General features: G+C 35.5%; 1 protein-coding gene across 6 annotated transcripts; it reads left to right on the forward strand.

The window, feature by feature from the left end:
* The first annotated feature begins 1,796 nt into the window (after positions 1 to 1,796).
* Positions 1,797 to 15,428, forward strand: LOC18434012 (serine protease SPPA, chloroplastic). Of its 6 annotated transcripts, none has more exons than XR_016042092.1 (13): positions 1,797 to 2,245; positions 6,600 to 6,783; positions 7,105 to 7,242; positions 8,056 to 8,226; positions 8,315 to 8,418; positions 9,153 to 9,220; positions 9,828 to 9,994; positions 10,393 to 10,462; positions 11,107 to 11,261; positions 12,690 to 12,792; positions 13,868 to 14,060; positions 14,166 to 14,309; positions 15,016 to 15,428. XR_016042092.1 is itself a non-coding variant. In XM_006844087.4 (13 exons), exons 1-13 carry the CDS (start codon positions 1,847 to 1,849, stop codon positions 15,244 to 15,246), a joined length of 2,022 nt encoding a protein of 673 aa, XP_006844150.1. In that variant the 5' UTR covers positions 1,797 to 1,846; the 3' UTR covers positions 15,247 to 15,428. The 6 variants fall into 6 exon arrangements, 4 of the variants coding, with proteins under 4 accessions (XP_006844150.1, XP_088704987.1, XP_020522675.1 ...); XR_016042093.1 differs by having other exon boundaries at positions 8,315 to 8,386; XM_006844087.4 differs by having other exon boundaries at positions 13,868 to 13,955.
* The last annotated feature ends 125 nt before the right edge of the window (positions 15,429 to 15,553 follow it).

Genomic DNA, 15,553 nt, shown 5'->3' on the forward strand with positions numbered 1-15,553 from the left:
CTAAATACTACCCAAATGGTGACAATCCATTTGCAGATAACATATTACGTAGAAATGTATTACGCCCATAATATATTTCACCGACAATATATTTCCAAGTATCCAAACGGCCCCTAACCCACCTCCTTTACCCAAGCTTGGGACAGGTTAAAGGAAATTTGAATTTTGAGTTTTTGACACTTAGATCTTGCCATTAAAAAATTAGACTGTCTTTGTTCAATCTTGAGACATTATCTTTTTCTAATTAATTAAGAGTTCAAGTTGTTGTTATTGTTATTGTTATTATTATTATTATATGAAAATTAGTCTATGGGTTGAAGAGGCTACCTCCATAAAATTAGGGTTCCTAAAATTGCGCCAGTATTGGGTTTTGCCCAAGGGACAAATGGACGATATACTCCGGCGAGAGTATAAAATCTTTTGGCTTTAGAGTTTCTCAAATCTAATCAAACAAATAAATCTTAAAGAGTGGGTATACTATGCTCACGAGGGAACATGGTGTACATCCACTCCGTTGGTGAAAAGACATCCTTGGGAGTAATTTTTCAGTTTGAAATTTTGGGAACCCTTGAGAATCCCTAGCTTATTATTCTAAAAAGCAATTTGAGTTTTTTAACACTTAGATCCCACCCTCTAAAAATTAGATGATATCTATTTAGTTGCGAGACATTATTATTTTTAAGTGTACCGAGGGTGAAATTAAGAAATCTTTTATAAAGAATACGGTTTCTACAAGGCTTAGGGCATTATGAAAACAAACTCGGATCCTCGTTTGGAAAGCATTTTAGTGCTCTAAAATCAATTTTCAATACCAATTATGAAATATGAAGCGCAAAAAATGGTACATAACTTGTCGATCCATTAATACTTAATTTTAGGGCAAAATGGATGGTCTACATAATTCGTTATAATATATATTATTTTTAGAGCTTGAAATCCTAATTTTTTTTTACAATCATAATGGTCAAGCTTGAGATGATCGATTTGAAGGTTTTTCAATACTAGAATTATAATTTTTAATAATTTTTTACTTTACTTATTTTAATAAGAAATTTTTTTATATAAGGTTGCAACCTTAAAATATAGAATTAAAGATGCACCTCAAAAATCCATAATAAGAGGTTGTTTGGATGTTGGAAAACCCTCTAATTGATCATCTTGACATCGATATGTATGAATATGAAAAGAAAAAAACATTTTGAGTCCGTGAATAATGTATTTTATAACATATTATTTGGACAGTCTATTTTTAAGATTTTCATATGTTTATAGATCTTCTTGATTTTAACAATTTATAAAATTTAAAATTTTATAATTAGAGGTAAAAATAGATTCTCAAATCATCCGAAAAATTATTGAAATCAAAATTACATTTATGATAAAATTTAGAGGAACGTCTTAATTGAATTGTTTAAGGTTACAACCTTATGCAAACCGTACCCATTTAATAAAGTTGAAACCCTATCTTTTTTCTTCTTCTTAAAGATAGGGGTGAGAATGGACCCGAAAGTGTGAGAGTAACACATATACTCCCGCCGGAGTTTCCCAAAATCCAACGAAACAAATAAACTTTCAGAGTGGCTCCGGGATAAAAAATCCTAGATTCCGGCCAAACGGGCGGTCGCTCGCGTGTGAATTCCTAGACCATCGGTGTGGCATCCACGTGTTATTGCCATGTGATCCAAAAAATGAATGGCGTGGAGCAACCCAAACCCCTCTCTCTCTCTCGTCTTTGTTACTCTTTCTCTCTCTCTTTCTCTCACTTTAAAGTTTAAACTTACTATTGCTTGTATCTCTATTCTGTCATTTTCCCTCATATCTCTCTGTAACCTCTGAAACACAAGAAATGCTACGCTCCAGGCGCTCGCCCTATCAATTCCAAACCCTAATTTCATCCACTCAATCCACAGCCATCCACCATGGCCGAAGACCTCCATGCCTACTCAAAATGACCTGGAATTTCAAGCAAGGAGCTCTTGCTTTCGTAATTAGACCCTCGTTTCGGAGGATGCTATCGACTAGGGCTTCTGTTGACGAGAAGGAAGAGGTCTCTTCTGATGAATCTCGGGTTTCACCTTCAGATGGAAATGGAAGCGTTAAAGGGGACGATTATCCAACGGGTGAGTTCGAGTTTGAGAAGTTCGACGGCTGGAAAAGCTTCACGGTTAAGCTTAGAATGCTGATCGCTTGGCCATGGGAAAGGGTGAAAAAGGGCAGCGTCTTGCACATGAAGATTCGTGGCCCGGTATGGTTCCGGTCTTGCCGAATTTTGACGAAAGTTTGTGGTGTTCAATCGCCCTGAAAAATATCTGGGGGCATGAGTGCGGAAATTTCAGTTTTTTGGCCGAAATTTTGTGAAAATTTTCCGTGAACATACGTGATGGACGATTGGGTTGAGCATGTCGATTTCCGGTCACGAAACTGAAATTTCGTAGCTAACTTCACTGGAGATATCCGAAACATTCCTAGTCCGAATTACTGTTTTACCCCTAACCTAGTGAAGAATTGCCTCGAGTTTCAAAACAGTCGCCGGTTTTGTTTATTTCTCTTTACATGGTGGGAAATGTTTTTAGGTCACCCAACAACATATAAGTTATATGCACTCCACTTATTAGCCTATCGTTTATACCACAATGTCATGTCAAACACTGTTTTATTTTTATTTTTTTTCTATCAAACGATTTTTTTATGAAATTTTGGACGTCCCATCGGACAATTAGGGCAAGCATGCAAAGAAAATATTGTAGGTAAAAATAAATGACCAAAATGCCTTTATAATTTTTAGGGGTATCTAGGTAAATTTTCATCATTGGATTTTTTTTAATTTTTTTTTATCACGTGTTCCCTTGTTATCCATGCATGCCTCAAATTTTGGTTTAAAATTATTTGTAGAATAAAAACAAAATTTAAAGAACTGTCTGATCAACATTTGATGATTAAGTGTTAGCTTGTAACTCAAGCCATCTTAGCCATCAAATCTGATGATCTCAACCATCAAGTCAAATGTGATGGATGAACCAGGTGGAGTCACATATAAAGCCCTCCGATGTTGTTGGCGGGTGTTTTCTTTGTTCACTTTAAGATAGATCTCAAATGGGTGCCTTGTACATTACAGAAATGTGCTGGGGCATTCTGGTCATTTTGGAAATTATTATTTCTATTCTTTTTCAAACTGCTGTGTTTTGGTTCTCTTCCTTGGATTTCAAGAAAGGAATATATCATTCTTTTTCTTTTTTTTTTTCCCCTTTTGAGCTCTAGGGATGATGCTCTACCACAATGAAGAAAGGAATCTTTTGGTCTCTAAAGTTGTGCTTTATATATATATATGTATTTATACAAATTTTATGCATAAAATTGAGATTGTTTACAAAGAGACTTTTTACCTTTTTGTACAACACTCAAATTAGATGGCTTGGGTGAGCCCGAGATTTTTTTTTTTTTTTTTTGGCAACTTTGTGTCTTCTCAAACACTCTTACAACCACCCATTTTGAAATCCAAGAGACAAGAATTATTATGATCTCTTTGTACAAAGGTAAATGGTATTTTTGTAGACAATCTTTGTAAAATTAGTGGAAAAGATCTCTATGTGATCCCACCCTCTATAAATTATATGTGATCCCACTTCTTAGCTATTCGATCTGTGTGGATAGTTAGGATGGCTCGTGACAATATCACGTTAAATTATTGTATTTTTTTATATTTTTTTACAAAATATTTGGAGTGAAATTTGGGGTGTCCCATCTTTTTAATGAGGGGCATCTAGCAAAAGCCAAATTTGTTTATAAAATTAAATGATCAAAATGCCCCCAAAAGTTTTAGGGGTATTTTGGTAAATTTTCATTATAGGAAATATTTGTGCACATCTGTCAGATATATGCGTGCCCAAAATTTTGTTGCAAAATGATTTATATAATAAAAATTAAAAATAAAACACTCTATGGTGTCGGATCAAATTTTGACGCTTAAGACGACATTATGACTCAAGCCACCCCAGCCATGTACTTAGATTTGACAGCTGAGATCAGAGGTCAAATATGCTTTATATGTGGGTGGAGTCGCATATAAAGCTTTCCCTATTACTAAAGAATAATTTAATTTGTGTGATATTTGCAAGCTACAATTTGGAGTGTAAGTCTAGTTTTAAGTGAACGCCTTAAGAATGCTAACAGCAGAGCATAAGAAAGTGTTTTATGACAAATACTCGACGAATTCATCTGTTTCATTTTACCAAATTTCGGCTGTTTTGAATATCACTTAATTGTATTTTAAAGTTTTTCAATTATTTAAAACCCACCATTCATAGAGAGGAACTTTGGTCCTTGAACTGTAAGAGATGATTTTGACTTTTTTCTTAAGGAACATTTGGATGAAGAAGTAACATTTGGAAAAGTTTCAATTTGGGAAACGGGGTTTGGTGTCTCTCAGTAGAGATTATTAAAATTTAGACAGAGAAATATGGAGGAGTTTAAATTGCTGATATGATCATCAACATCTGAGCCTTTTTCCAACTATTTGAGGTTGACTAGAATGTTGAAGTGATGATATCCTAAATTCACAGCCATAAGGAAATTCTTTATTGTATAGGATTGATATTGATATTTGATAAGTTTCCTAGGAAATCCATTGAACTTTCTTATTCGCTACAATTATATTATATAAGAAATTCGAGGAAAAGAATGTTATTTGGCTACAAATATATTATATAAGGAATGCGAGGAAAAGAATGTGTGCCGCATTTGGTGGCATGATAGAGGAAATGTGGCTTCTTCTTGGGAGTGAGGCATGGGTCTGTTGCATAGAGAGGCAAGACCTTCACATTGAGTGAAGTGAGCTTTCTAGAGAGGGAAATATTAAGATGATGGCTCCTTTAGAGTGACAAGCTGATTCTTGCTAAGAAGCAATTCCATGGAGAGTTTGGGTGGTATCTCTTTTAGTGATGACCCTCTATTGCTTTCAAGGTTCTCTTCTTGGACATTGACATTAATTTAGCTGTGGAATGGAAATGGGAGATAAGGGTTGCTTGACTTGTTTTGTTGAGGGTTAAAGAGGTAACTTTGCGTCCAAAATCTGTGCTCTTGTTGAGGGTTAAAGAGGTAATTTTGTGTCCCAAAATCTGTGATCTTACTCGCATCGGTATAGTGGATTTAGGTTGCCATGCCTGTAGATGTAACCTTTTGGAGTAAACCACGTATATCTTGCATTCTTTTGTTATATGTGTTTTTTATATTGTATGTATCATGCTCATATTATGGTTTGTATTCAGCTATTTATTTTCTCGCTACATAGATGATCCTGGTGGGGATCCCGATACTTGGTTACATTCTTCCTCAATACTCTCTAGCTTAGTTCTAAAACTGGTGTGGACATTGCTTTTTCTTTATGATTTTGGAATTAGCATTTCAAATTAACTGTGCCCTTTTCCTACTTAGACAACTGATTGAGAAGTTCAGGGTGACGGGAAAAGACCTTCACATGGTCTTTATTAATATAGAGAAAGCTTATGTTAGAGTACTAACAGATTTAATGTTGGAAAAGAAAAGAGTCTCCAGATACTTTGTCGAGTTGGTAGATATATACGAGGGAGTGCTAAGTACTTTGTGAACAACTAGTGGAGAGACAAGTGAGTTTTTAGTAACTATAGGACTACATCAGGGATTAGCGTTGAGCTCATACCTCTTTATCTTAGTTGTGGACGATTTAACTAGGCACCTACAAGATGAGATATCGTAGTGAATGTTGTCCGCGGAAGACAGTTTTGATTGATGAGACCTGAAGCGGTGTTAACACAAAGTTAGAACTTTGGAGGAATGCTCTAGAATTTAAAGGTTTTAAAATTAGCTGACTAAAACATAGTATATGGAATACAAGTTCAGTGATAATAAGAGTAGAGACGAGGAAGTATTAAAAGAGCATACTTTCGATATCTTAGTTGATGATTTAAGAAAAATGGAGGGATTGAGGAAGATGTCACACATAGAATTAGTGCTGGGTTGGTAAAGTGGTAATGTGCCAATGGAGTTTTATGTGATCTCCACATACCAATGAAGCTGGAGGAGAAGTTTTAATAAGATAGCTGTGAGATCAGCTTTGCTTTATAGGGCAGAATGTTGGGCGGTCCAGAAACAACATACCCATAGGATGAGTGTAGTTGAGATGATGATGTTGAGATAGATGAGTGGCACGACAAGAAGGGATAGAATTTGAAATGAATACATTCGAGAGAACTTAGGTGTAGCTCCAATAGGCAATAAGATAAGAGAAAGTAGATTTAAGTGGACTGGCCATGTACAGCGCAGACCCCATTACAACACCTGTTAGGAGGTGCGAGTTGGCTCAAGTGAAAGGCTCAGAAGGGGTAAGGAGTAGGCTGAAAAGGACATGGTTGGAATTGTGTAAATTTTAAAACAACATTCATTGTCATCATCAATTAATTAGGGTCAGACATATGAATCCTGGTATTAAAGGCCATATGAATATATTGCCTGAGTCGGGATTTTTTAAATGTTTCTTGGGCTTCTCATCTGTTTTGTATCATTATTTATTGCTTTAAATTTATGAATTAGCCGCATTAGCCTAATTTTGGCTTTTATGTATTTAGATCTTTGATCAGTTGCAAGGAAGCTTCTCTTCCAAGTTATCTCTCCCTCAAATATGTGAAAATTTTATAAAAGCAGCTTATGATCCTCGTATTGCTGGTATATATCTTCAAATTGAGCCCCTCAATTGTGGATGGGGGAAAGTTGAAGAAATTCGAAGACATATTGTCAATTTTAAGAAATCAGGTACTTTGGTTATTCAAGTATCTTTTGCATATTTCAAATCTTTTTTGCAAGAATTATTTAATTGAGTTCTCTCTCCCTTCCCTTCCCCCTTCATTCTTTTTTATATATGGGCTTTCATTTCTTGATTGTACTTCTTGTTCTGGGTCTTGAGATATTTGTTAACGATTCTTTTGGTGTGGAATTATCTATCTATTGCTTATGTTTGGGATTCTATGCTTTCCGTTGGGATTTACTTGTAAACAATATCTAAATTGAAGGTTTTATTGTGTTGTACCACGTTTGGGAAATTTTGTAAACACATTTTCTATTGTGTTGTTTCAGGAAAATTTATCATCGGATATGTCCCTATTTGTAGAGAGAAGGAGTATTACCTTGCTTGTGCATGTGGGGAACTTTATATTCCTCCGAGTGCTTATATAGGTTTATATGGTTTGCAGGTTCAGGCAGCATTTCTTGGTGGTAAGTTATTTGCTTTGAGCATGTAATTATGTTCAAAACTTGGCAAATTTGTAACCGAATTATAAAATAAACACGCATGTATATTGACACACTAAGAGGGATTTAATTTTTCTTTTGTAATGTATATTCGATAATTCTGCTAAATGAAGAAGCAGGTAATACCAGGAATGAACAGATAAGTTCCCTTTCATGCATTGGTAATCTAAAGACTAAACCTGCCATGGTAACTAGAATTTGCACAGGACCTGATTGAAGAGATCAGTGATTTCTTGATTTTATAGATATTTATTTGTCGCTATATTTTTTAGCATTCAGGAATTAATCATGTTTCAATGGAGTGTTATAAGTGGCGATCGGATAATGCATATGATTACAAACCCAATAGCGATATAATTTTTTGTCTTGGTATCAAATGATGAATTATGAGTTGGAGGACATTTTTATTTTTTTTAGGGTGGTTGACATTTTCCTTTATAACAGTTAAGGGGCTGATACTAGCCAACCATCTTTAGTATTTTTTTCTAATAGCATTAGTTGTATCCAATAGGCAAACAGAGCCCCTGGTTTAGGCTTATATTAAAATCCTATTTGAGTATTTATTGCTGCTTAGGAAATAAAATTGAGAACTTGGTTACCTGGAGGCATAAACTGTATCTATAGGTTTAATATTGTACTACTTTACACTTCTCATAATGCATCTTTTCAATTGTTTATGACTTGCTCTTTAAAGTACTGGATTTGAAGCTCAATTCAGCTATTGATGATGCTTGTTCTATGTATAATAGATAACTCAGTGACAACTGATCCGTGCAGGAGTCCTTGAGAAAGTGGGAATTGAGCCACAAATACAACGTATTGGAAAATATAAAAGTGCCGGTGATCAACTCACACGCAAGAGCATGTCAAAAGAAAACTGTGAAATGCTCACTGCATTACTTGATAACATTTATGGAAACTGGTTAGACACAATTTCATCTACCCAAGGTGCAGTATTGGATTGTGGGAATAACTCTTTGTATTATTTTCAATTATGCAAACTTAGAATTTTTGCTTAGAGCATCAATATCTCTAGGTAAGAAGCATGAGGACATCGCAAAACTGCTCGATGAAGGAATTTATCGGGTAGAAAGGCTGAAGGATGAAGGTTGGATTACAAACATCAGTTATGATGATGAGGTTAAAAAATTGTCTTTAAATATGCTATCCATGAATCAATTATTTTTCTTAAAGTATCACAGTAACATTTTTAATTTGTTTCTTTAAGGGTGTCCTTTCGGACAGCCTACTACATGCCAAGGAAGAGTTAAAAAGTGACTTCTTTTTTTTTTCACTGCCATTCTCTCCGGTACGAGATCTAATGATAAAATAACTCTCTCCTCCATTCTGAGAACATATAAACCTTGCTAAAAAGTTAGATATGAACAATGCGAACTGTCATGGTAGTGGACTAGTAGCTAATGTTCTTTTGTATCAGTTCATTGTTTATAGAAAAATTACATCCAGGCTCTGGACTAGTAGTTAATTTTCTTAAAGAGGAAAGGAAATATGAATAATATCTAATAGTATAGAATATTAGGCTTACCACTATCTAATTTTCTTAAATCTAGATGCTTGCAATTATTACTTGGATGATTCTGTGATTCCAATATATGGTTATTAGTTGTCTACTGCTGGAAAACAAACATTAAATGGTTCCAAGCATAGCTTATGTATGATGGTCGAATTTATGAATTGAATTGGTTAATTATTAAATGAGAAAACCTTATGAAATGATTTCCTTGCCTATGCCGTCAGTTCCCTTCCTTTCCGCCCTCAGCCTCCCTTATCTCTCTCTGGTTGTAACTTGTTTATGTTGCTCTACTTATTCTTTTCTGGATCTCCTGCTCTCACTTATGATGATAACATTGTAGGTGGTTTCAAAGCTAAAAGAGAGATTGGGCCAAAATAAAGAGAAAAATCTTCTCACAGTTGATTACAGGTAATTATCCTTTTAAAGATTAGAGAAAACTTGTTGATATGCATATAATTTTCATGCCATGTCCTTTTACCCTTGGATTACACGAAGATAGAAAAATGTCTGCAATGTTGTAATCCTCGTAATGTTCTAGTTTCCTTTTATATTAGCAAGACAAACTTCGCACTCTTTATTCCTGAATAGGACATTAATACACTAATCACACAATAATCTGTTATCTAAACTCTTTGATAAGATTAATGGAGGTTGCCTATTCTCAAAAAGGAAAGATTTCCTTCATCTTTGTAACCTTTCCAAAGCTTTTGCTACTAACTACTAACCCTTCCCTACTTGTCATTTTGTTTTTTTTTTTTTCTATGCTTCTCCGTTTGTCATTCATTGTAGCTTGCTGGTACATTCTAGTTTACAATTCATTATTAATTGAGTCTTGGGAGTTGGGACTTTTGAATTCATCAATGCTGCTTCCATTCATCAAAATACTCATCAGGTTTTTTTTTGTGGATGGTGGTTACCGTATGCTTTCCTGGCATCTTAAGAAAAATCGCTGTGAATCTGCAACCCTGATTGTTTACTAGAACAAATTTATGAGTCGTGCTCATATTTCATGCAGGAAATACTCGAGAGTCAGAAAATGGACCCTAGGATTGACAGGGGGAAAAGACCAAATTGCTATAATAAGAGCTTCTGGAAGCATTAGCCGTATTCGTGGCCGATTCAGTCTTCCTGGGAGCGGTGTCATTGGTGAGCAGTTCATTGAGAAGATCCGTAATTTACGAGGTATATAATTATGCTATTTAAATTGCATTGAGATAATTTTATTGAAGCAGTAATTAGGTGAATTGTGGCTCACCTGTGGAGGTGAGAGAGCATCTGTCCGTCTAATTAAAAACTGCACAGATGCAAGTAGTGGGACCACGAAAGCAATACAGAGTGGGTCCTCTCTTCTCTCCCTCCACTACTGGCAATATATGTATATTTAAGGTTGAAATTGGGTCCTCTCTTATCTCCCTCCATTACTAAATCTGGCAATTTATTTATATCTAAGATTGATTATCTTTAGCATGACTGAATTTTGTTACGTGTCATAATTTCCTGGTTTGGTATTATTATGAATATTGGTTGGTTGTACATTAAATTATCCATCATATGAGCACTTCTCTGCTTTCCTTTTTCAGAGTCAAAGAAATATAAGGCTGTGATCTTAAGAATTGACAGCCCAGGAGGTGATGCTCTTGCTTCAGATTTGTAAGTATCAATTTTAGTTGTGGTTTTGTTCTTTAACAGGTGAAATCATTTACTTTTTTTGTTTGTATTGATTTAGACGGCATGTGGTACATTAGACAACTTTTAAGATAAATGTTTGAGACCCATGGAAAAGTTTTCAAGATTGTTGCAGTAAAATATTGCATTATTACTGGAATGTATCTTCACTTGTGAGTAGTAGATTTATTTTAAGTGTGGCGTACAAGGAATTTCCATTACTGGCATTTCATCATTTGCTTTCAAATAGAATCACTTGTTCTTTTGATACCATAAGTATGCAATAATGAAGCCTCTGAGAAGAGCGGTGAATAAGAAAGTGAGAAACCCAGTTTTGCCTGTGCTGCAGCCTTCTTAGCTGCTCTATTGATGTAACTGAAAGAACCAGGTTGTGATCCTTCATGATAACATGGAGTCCTGTTACTGAGTTGTAATTTCTGGATCAAATCTAGCATGCTGTGTGTGTCATCATTTGTGTTTGAAGAATTTACCAGGTTTGGGTCAATGATGATAACTACTTTGAAAGAGAAAAAAATAATAAAAGAATATCACACTGTCTTTGACTTCAAATCCTCCTGAAGCTTCAGCATCCTTGAACTATTTTGGTTACTCTTAATCATTTGTTGCAGAATGTGGAGGGAGATCAGGCTTCTGGCTGAATCTAAACCTGTGATTGCTTCCATGGCTGATGTAGCTGCCAGTGGAGGTTATTACATGGCAATGGCAGCAGGAGTGATAGTTGCAGAAAGTCTTACATTGACGGGTTCAATCGGAGTTGTTACAGGCAAGATTAGTATTACTTGTAGTTAAGAAATTCACTAGCTTTCTAGAGTCAACGGCTAAATAATTGGAGTTTTACCAATGAGCCTATTGTCTTACTGAAATGATTGGGTCGCAGTGCCATTAAAAAATGAGGTCTTTGTTTTTTTTCCTTTTCTGGGTATCACTTTGATGATTAAATTACAGATTGTGAAACCATGCTAGTTTAGATTGCTTTAATTGTGAACATACCTATCCCTATCAAACCACATGCAAAAGATTTAGAATTTTGATTGCATGCACATGTAAATTAGGACTGTCCTCTAACAAAGCTACCCCTAAAAGTATGATTAATGGAAAACCCAAACCCAAAAGTACCCTGGGATTGTTTAGAAAGTTCTCATAAGAGAAGTTTCTTTATTTCAGTTTAAGAAATCTGTCATCTAATTTCTAATTACCTATTTCATTGCTCATCCAGAATCTTTAGTCTACTACTCTTACATGTTGCCTTTACAATTCCTGTGCGTGTGCCGAAGAATTTCTGATTTCATAATGCATGTGGTAAATCAGACTGTTGATGTACTCACTAACTCCATGACTTCAATCATGCCCTTATAATTAACAACTTATTAATTACCAAAATTATAATGGGTGTATCACTTGTACAATGATGACTTCTGACAAATATGGCTCCTTGGTGCGTTAATAGAGTGCTCATTGTAAAAATGTTTTTCATTAGGGATTTCCCTTAAGAAACATTGGAGGAGTGTAAGATTTTGGAGTTGGACCACTACCTATGTATGAGGTTCCTGCACGTGGGCCTTGAATATTTCCATTCTAATATCAAGGGTGTGGGGAAATGCCTTAAGCTGAATGTTGTTAAAACTCATATAATTGACCCTATCTGCATACAGCACAATTATACCTTATACGTAAACTTCAAATATTCGAGATTGTATTTTGTCTTTTATTGACAGGGAAGGTTTGTCATGTTATGATGCATGAAGGGAAACGAAAGCTGCATGTCCATTGGAAGCTGCATGTCCATTGGAGGTGTAGACCTCTTTTTGCCACGATCAGTTATTCAGCTTGTTATTAGTCTTTCTATCATCCTGTAATCAGTGATAGAATTAAATCTTCCCTAACTGCAATAATCTTAGGAGGGACATGTCTGGTATAGTTCATCATAAACCCACTTTTTTTAATGTTAGGATATGATGCATGAACATCGTCATATTGAAAATCTAACAGAAAACCAAGATTATGTAAAATCTCAAGCCCTCATTTTTTTTTGGTGGCCAAGTGATGTTAAATTTGTAATGGAATCAGAAATGTGAAGATCAGCGAATCTGTGGAAAGAAAGTATCTAATTTCAGGGAGAGAAAAATCTCCGTAAAGAATTATAATTACAAAAAAAATGTTTTTTAATTGTGTGTGAACTTTGAATAAACAGGAAAGTTCAGCTTAAAGAATTTGTATGAAAGGATTGGTTTCAACAAGGAGACAATTTCAAGAGGCAAATATGCCGAGCTTGATGATGAACAGCGGCCATTCAGGTGAGATGACTCATTTTGATTGTTGAATTGGTCAGAAAGATGCAACTTTTTATTCCAGTCCTTGGAGATTTGGGGAATTATTTCATCGTGTTGCATTGCACATTTCCATTTTGAGGGAATCAAGCACTCATCAAACAATAAGCATGAAATTTTTATTATAAGCACATTTGTGAAGGTTAGCATCCAAGTTTCAAACTCTTCATAAAGCTAGTTAAAAATTTGTTTGATTTTATACAAATAATCTAATGTCGAAAGATTTGGATTTGGTGTATTGGCTTGGTGGTTAGGACCATAAGGTGCCAGGGCACAATGTCCATGGTTCAAATCCCAAGCGACCTACCTAAATATAAAGAATGAAGAAAGTACCAAGTAGAAAATGATGAGGGTATTGAAAATAGAGACGATTAATCCAAGAATAAAATTCTACAATTTGCTGGAAAACTGACAAAATTGAACCGAGAAATATTCAGCTAGAACAATAGGTGACCTTGGAGTTCTCAAATCTCACTAAGAATTAATGTTTCTCTTTTGTGACAAGAGAAACTCTTTTGTTTATCATTTGACACATCTGCTGATGATCCATCAACATAATGACTTCAATTAATTTTTATTAAAAATTCGAAACATTATGATTCATGTAATTACTCAAAATGGGTTTTCATTCTTACGATTGACCATTTTGATCAATTCCCAGAAGCAAATTAATTTCCCTAAATATCTGGTGATGCGCCAAATTCTTTCCTTATCGAATCTCCTTATTGAAGTTCCACTATAGGTATTCAGGAATTTACAGGGCAAGAAAAATTTACAGTATCAAGGCGCCTATGGACCATGGGAAAGGCATGGTCTATTGGGTCACTGCTGTCAATCGAAATGATGGATGGTCTTGAAGAGAGATGGCAACCCACCTTGAGGACTTGTTCTGGTGGATCCCAATCTTAATCACCATCTATTACTACCTAATGCATACTGATGAACTAATGAGCCACTGTTCTCCGTAGTCCATTGGATTAATATAACTTCCCAGAGATATGGTACTGGTGATTGATATTTGGTTTTTGTTGTGAAATTACAGGCCAGATGAGGAAGAACTGTTTGCCAAGCTTGCACGGAATGCGTACAAGCAATTTAGAGACAAAGCAGCTTTCTCAAGATCAATGACTGTAATGCTCATAACCATTTAGAATTCGGATTACAGTATTTGCTTACACTGTTCACCTTTTATGTTCTTTTGAAGATTACCACCATGTATCGACCTGTTCTTCGAGGTAACTAATTTTATAAAATGAAAATGTAACAAGTACAACAAGAAGAGAAAAATATTGGTTTCTCTATATCATTTATACAACAAGGCAAATCTTCTGTTCTTTTAGGTGGATCAGATGGAAGCGGTAGCACAAGGCAGGGTGTGGACAGGCAAGGATGCTGCCTCTCGGGGGTTGGTGGATGCAATTGGAGGTCTATCCCGAGCAGTTGCCATTGCAAAACAGAAGGCCAACATACCACAAGATAGCAAGGTTAGAGTTTCTCGTCAAATCTCTAACAGTCTCTGGTCTTGCTGTGCAAGACCAATATAATATGCTAAAACTTTTCTAACTGTTATGATATAAAAAATGGATAAATTACTGTCACCCTTTCATGTACTCGCTTGTCATGCCACCACCTTTTATGTAGGGTACACGCTCCCTGTGTATGGTATATGGTCCATTAGTGGGATGTCCATCACCTGTTGTCAACAGCAGATTCTCAACAACGGATGGTGATTTTTTAACGTAGCGAACTACGATTAGTCTCCACTGTCCATCCATGAGAAACAGATGGTTCATACCCTGGCTATGTACCATTAACCATATGCAAGCTCTGTATATGACATTTTACCTTTCAAATATCAATATTGAATGATGGATGTGCCTCTTATATTACTCTCAAGGATAATAATAAAGGTGATCAAACTATTAGAAAATAAAATAACAAAAATAAAATAACAAAGAAATGATCACATATGAAAATATGCGATGTTTTGCTGAATTTATATGGGTATGTGGTTACTTGTATTGCTTCATCTCGGCATGTTTGGGATGTTCCGGGCATTTTTCCTTTGTAATTCAATATGTTGATCTATTTCGTTTTCACGTCTAGGCTGACATTTGGATTATGGTTATTTCATTTTCACGTCTAGGGCTGACTGACATTTGGATTATGATTCTTACTCGTCTGCGCCAGGTCACATTAGTTGAGGTAACAAAGAACCAACCTTCTTTTGCGGAGGTCGTGGGGGGACTAGGTTCTTCTCTTCTAGGGTTGGATGGAGCAATGAGAGACATATGGCATGAATTTTCATCTTTCGAAGGCATTAAAGCCCGAATGGATGGCATCATTCTTGAGGGGATTGAGTGCTCTCCTTTTGAGGATTCCATTTTAGCCTTGCTTAAAGATTATTTGAGCTCTTTCTGATCCGGGTTTCTTTTGATCCTCGCAAAATGGTGATTTGATTGTAATTGGGATTTTGTGAGGCCTTGCATGCGATACTTGATCATCAATTGTATACGATCAAGTTTTTGTGTTATTAATAGTTGCCATGATAACCCGTGTATATAAAATACAGCAATTGTGTATGAAATTTACAAAGTTTGTCATTTATGGCCTTTTAATCCCCCTCTCTCACACACACACCCCATGTCTGCTATTGGTGTGCCCGAAATTGGGCCTGGAAGTTCTAAATATTGCTCTCTATAATTAGAGAAAAGATGTTGATACCATG

The sequence above is a fragment of the Amborella trichopoda genome, chromosome 10 (genome assembly GCF_054954075.1).
Source record: "Amborella trichopoda isolate Santa Cruz 75 chromosome 10, AtrichopodaSantaCruz75HAP2 v2.0, whole genome shotgun sequence".
In the NCBI taxonomy this organism is placed as follows: Eukaryota; Viridiplantae; Streptophyta; class Magnoliopsida; order Amborellales; family Amborellaceae; genus Amborella; species Amborella trichopoda.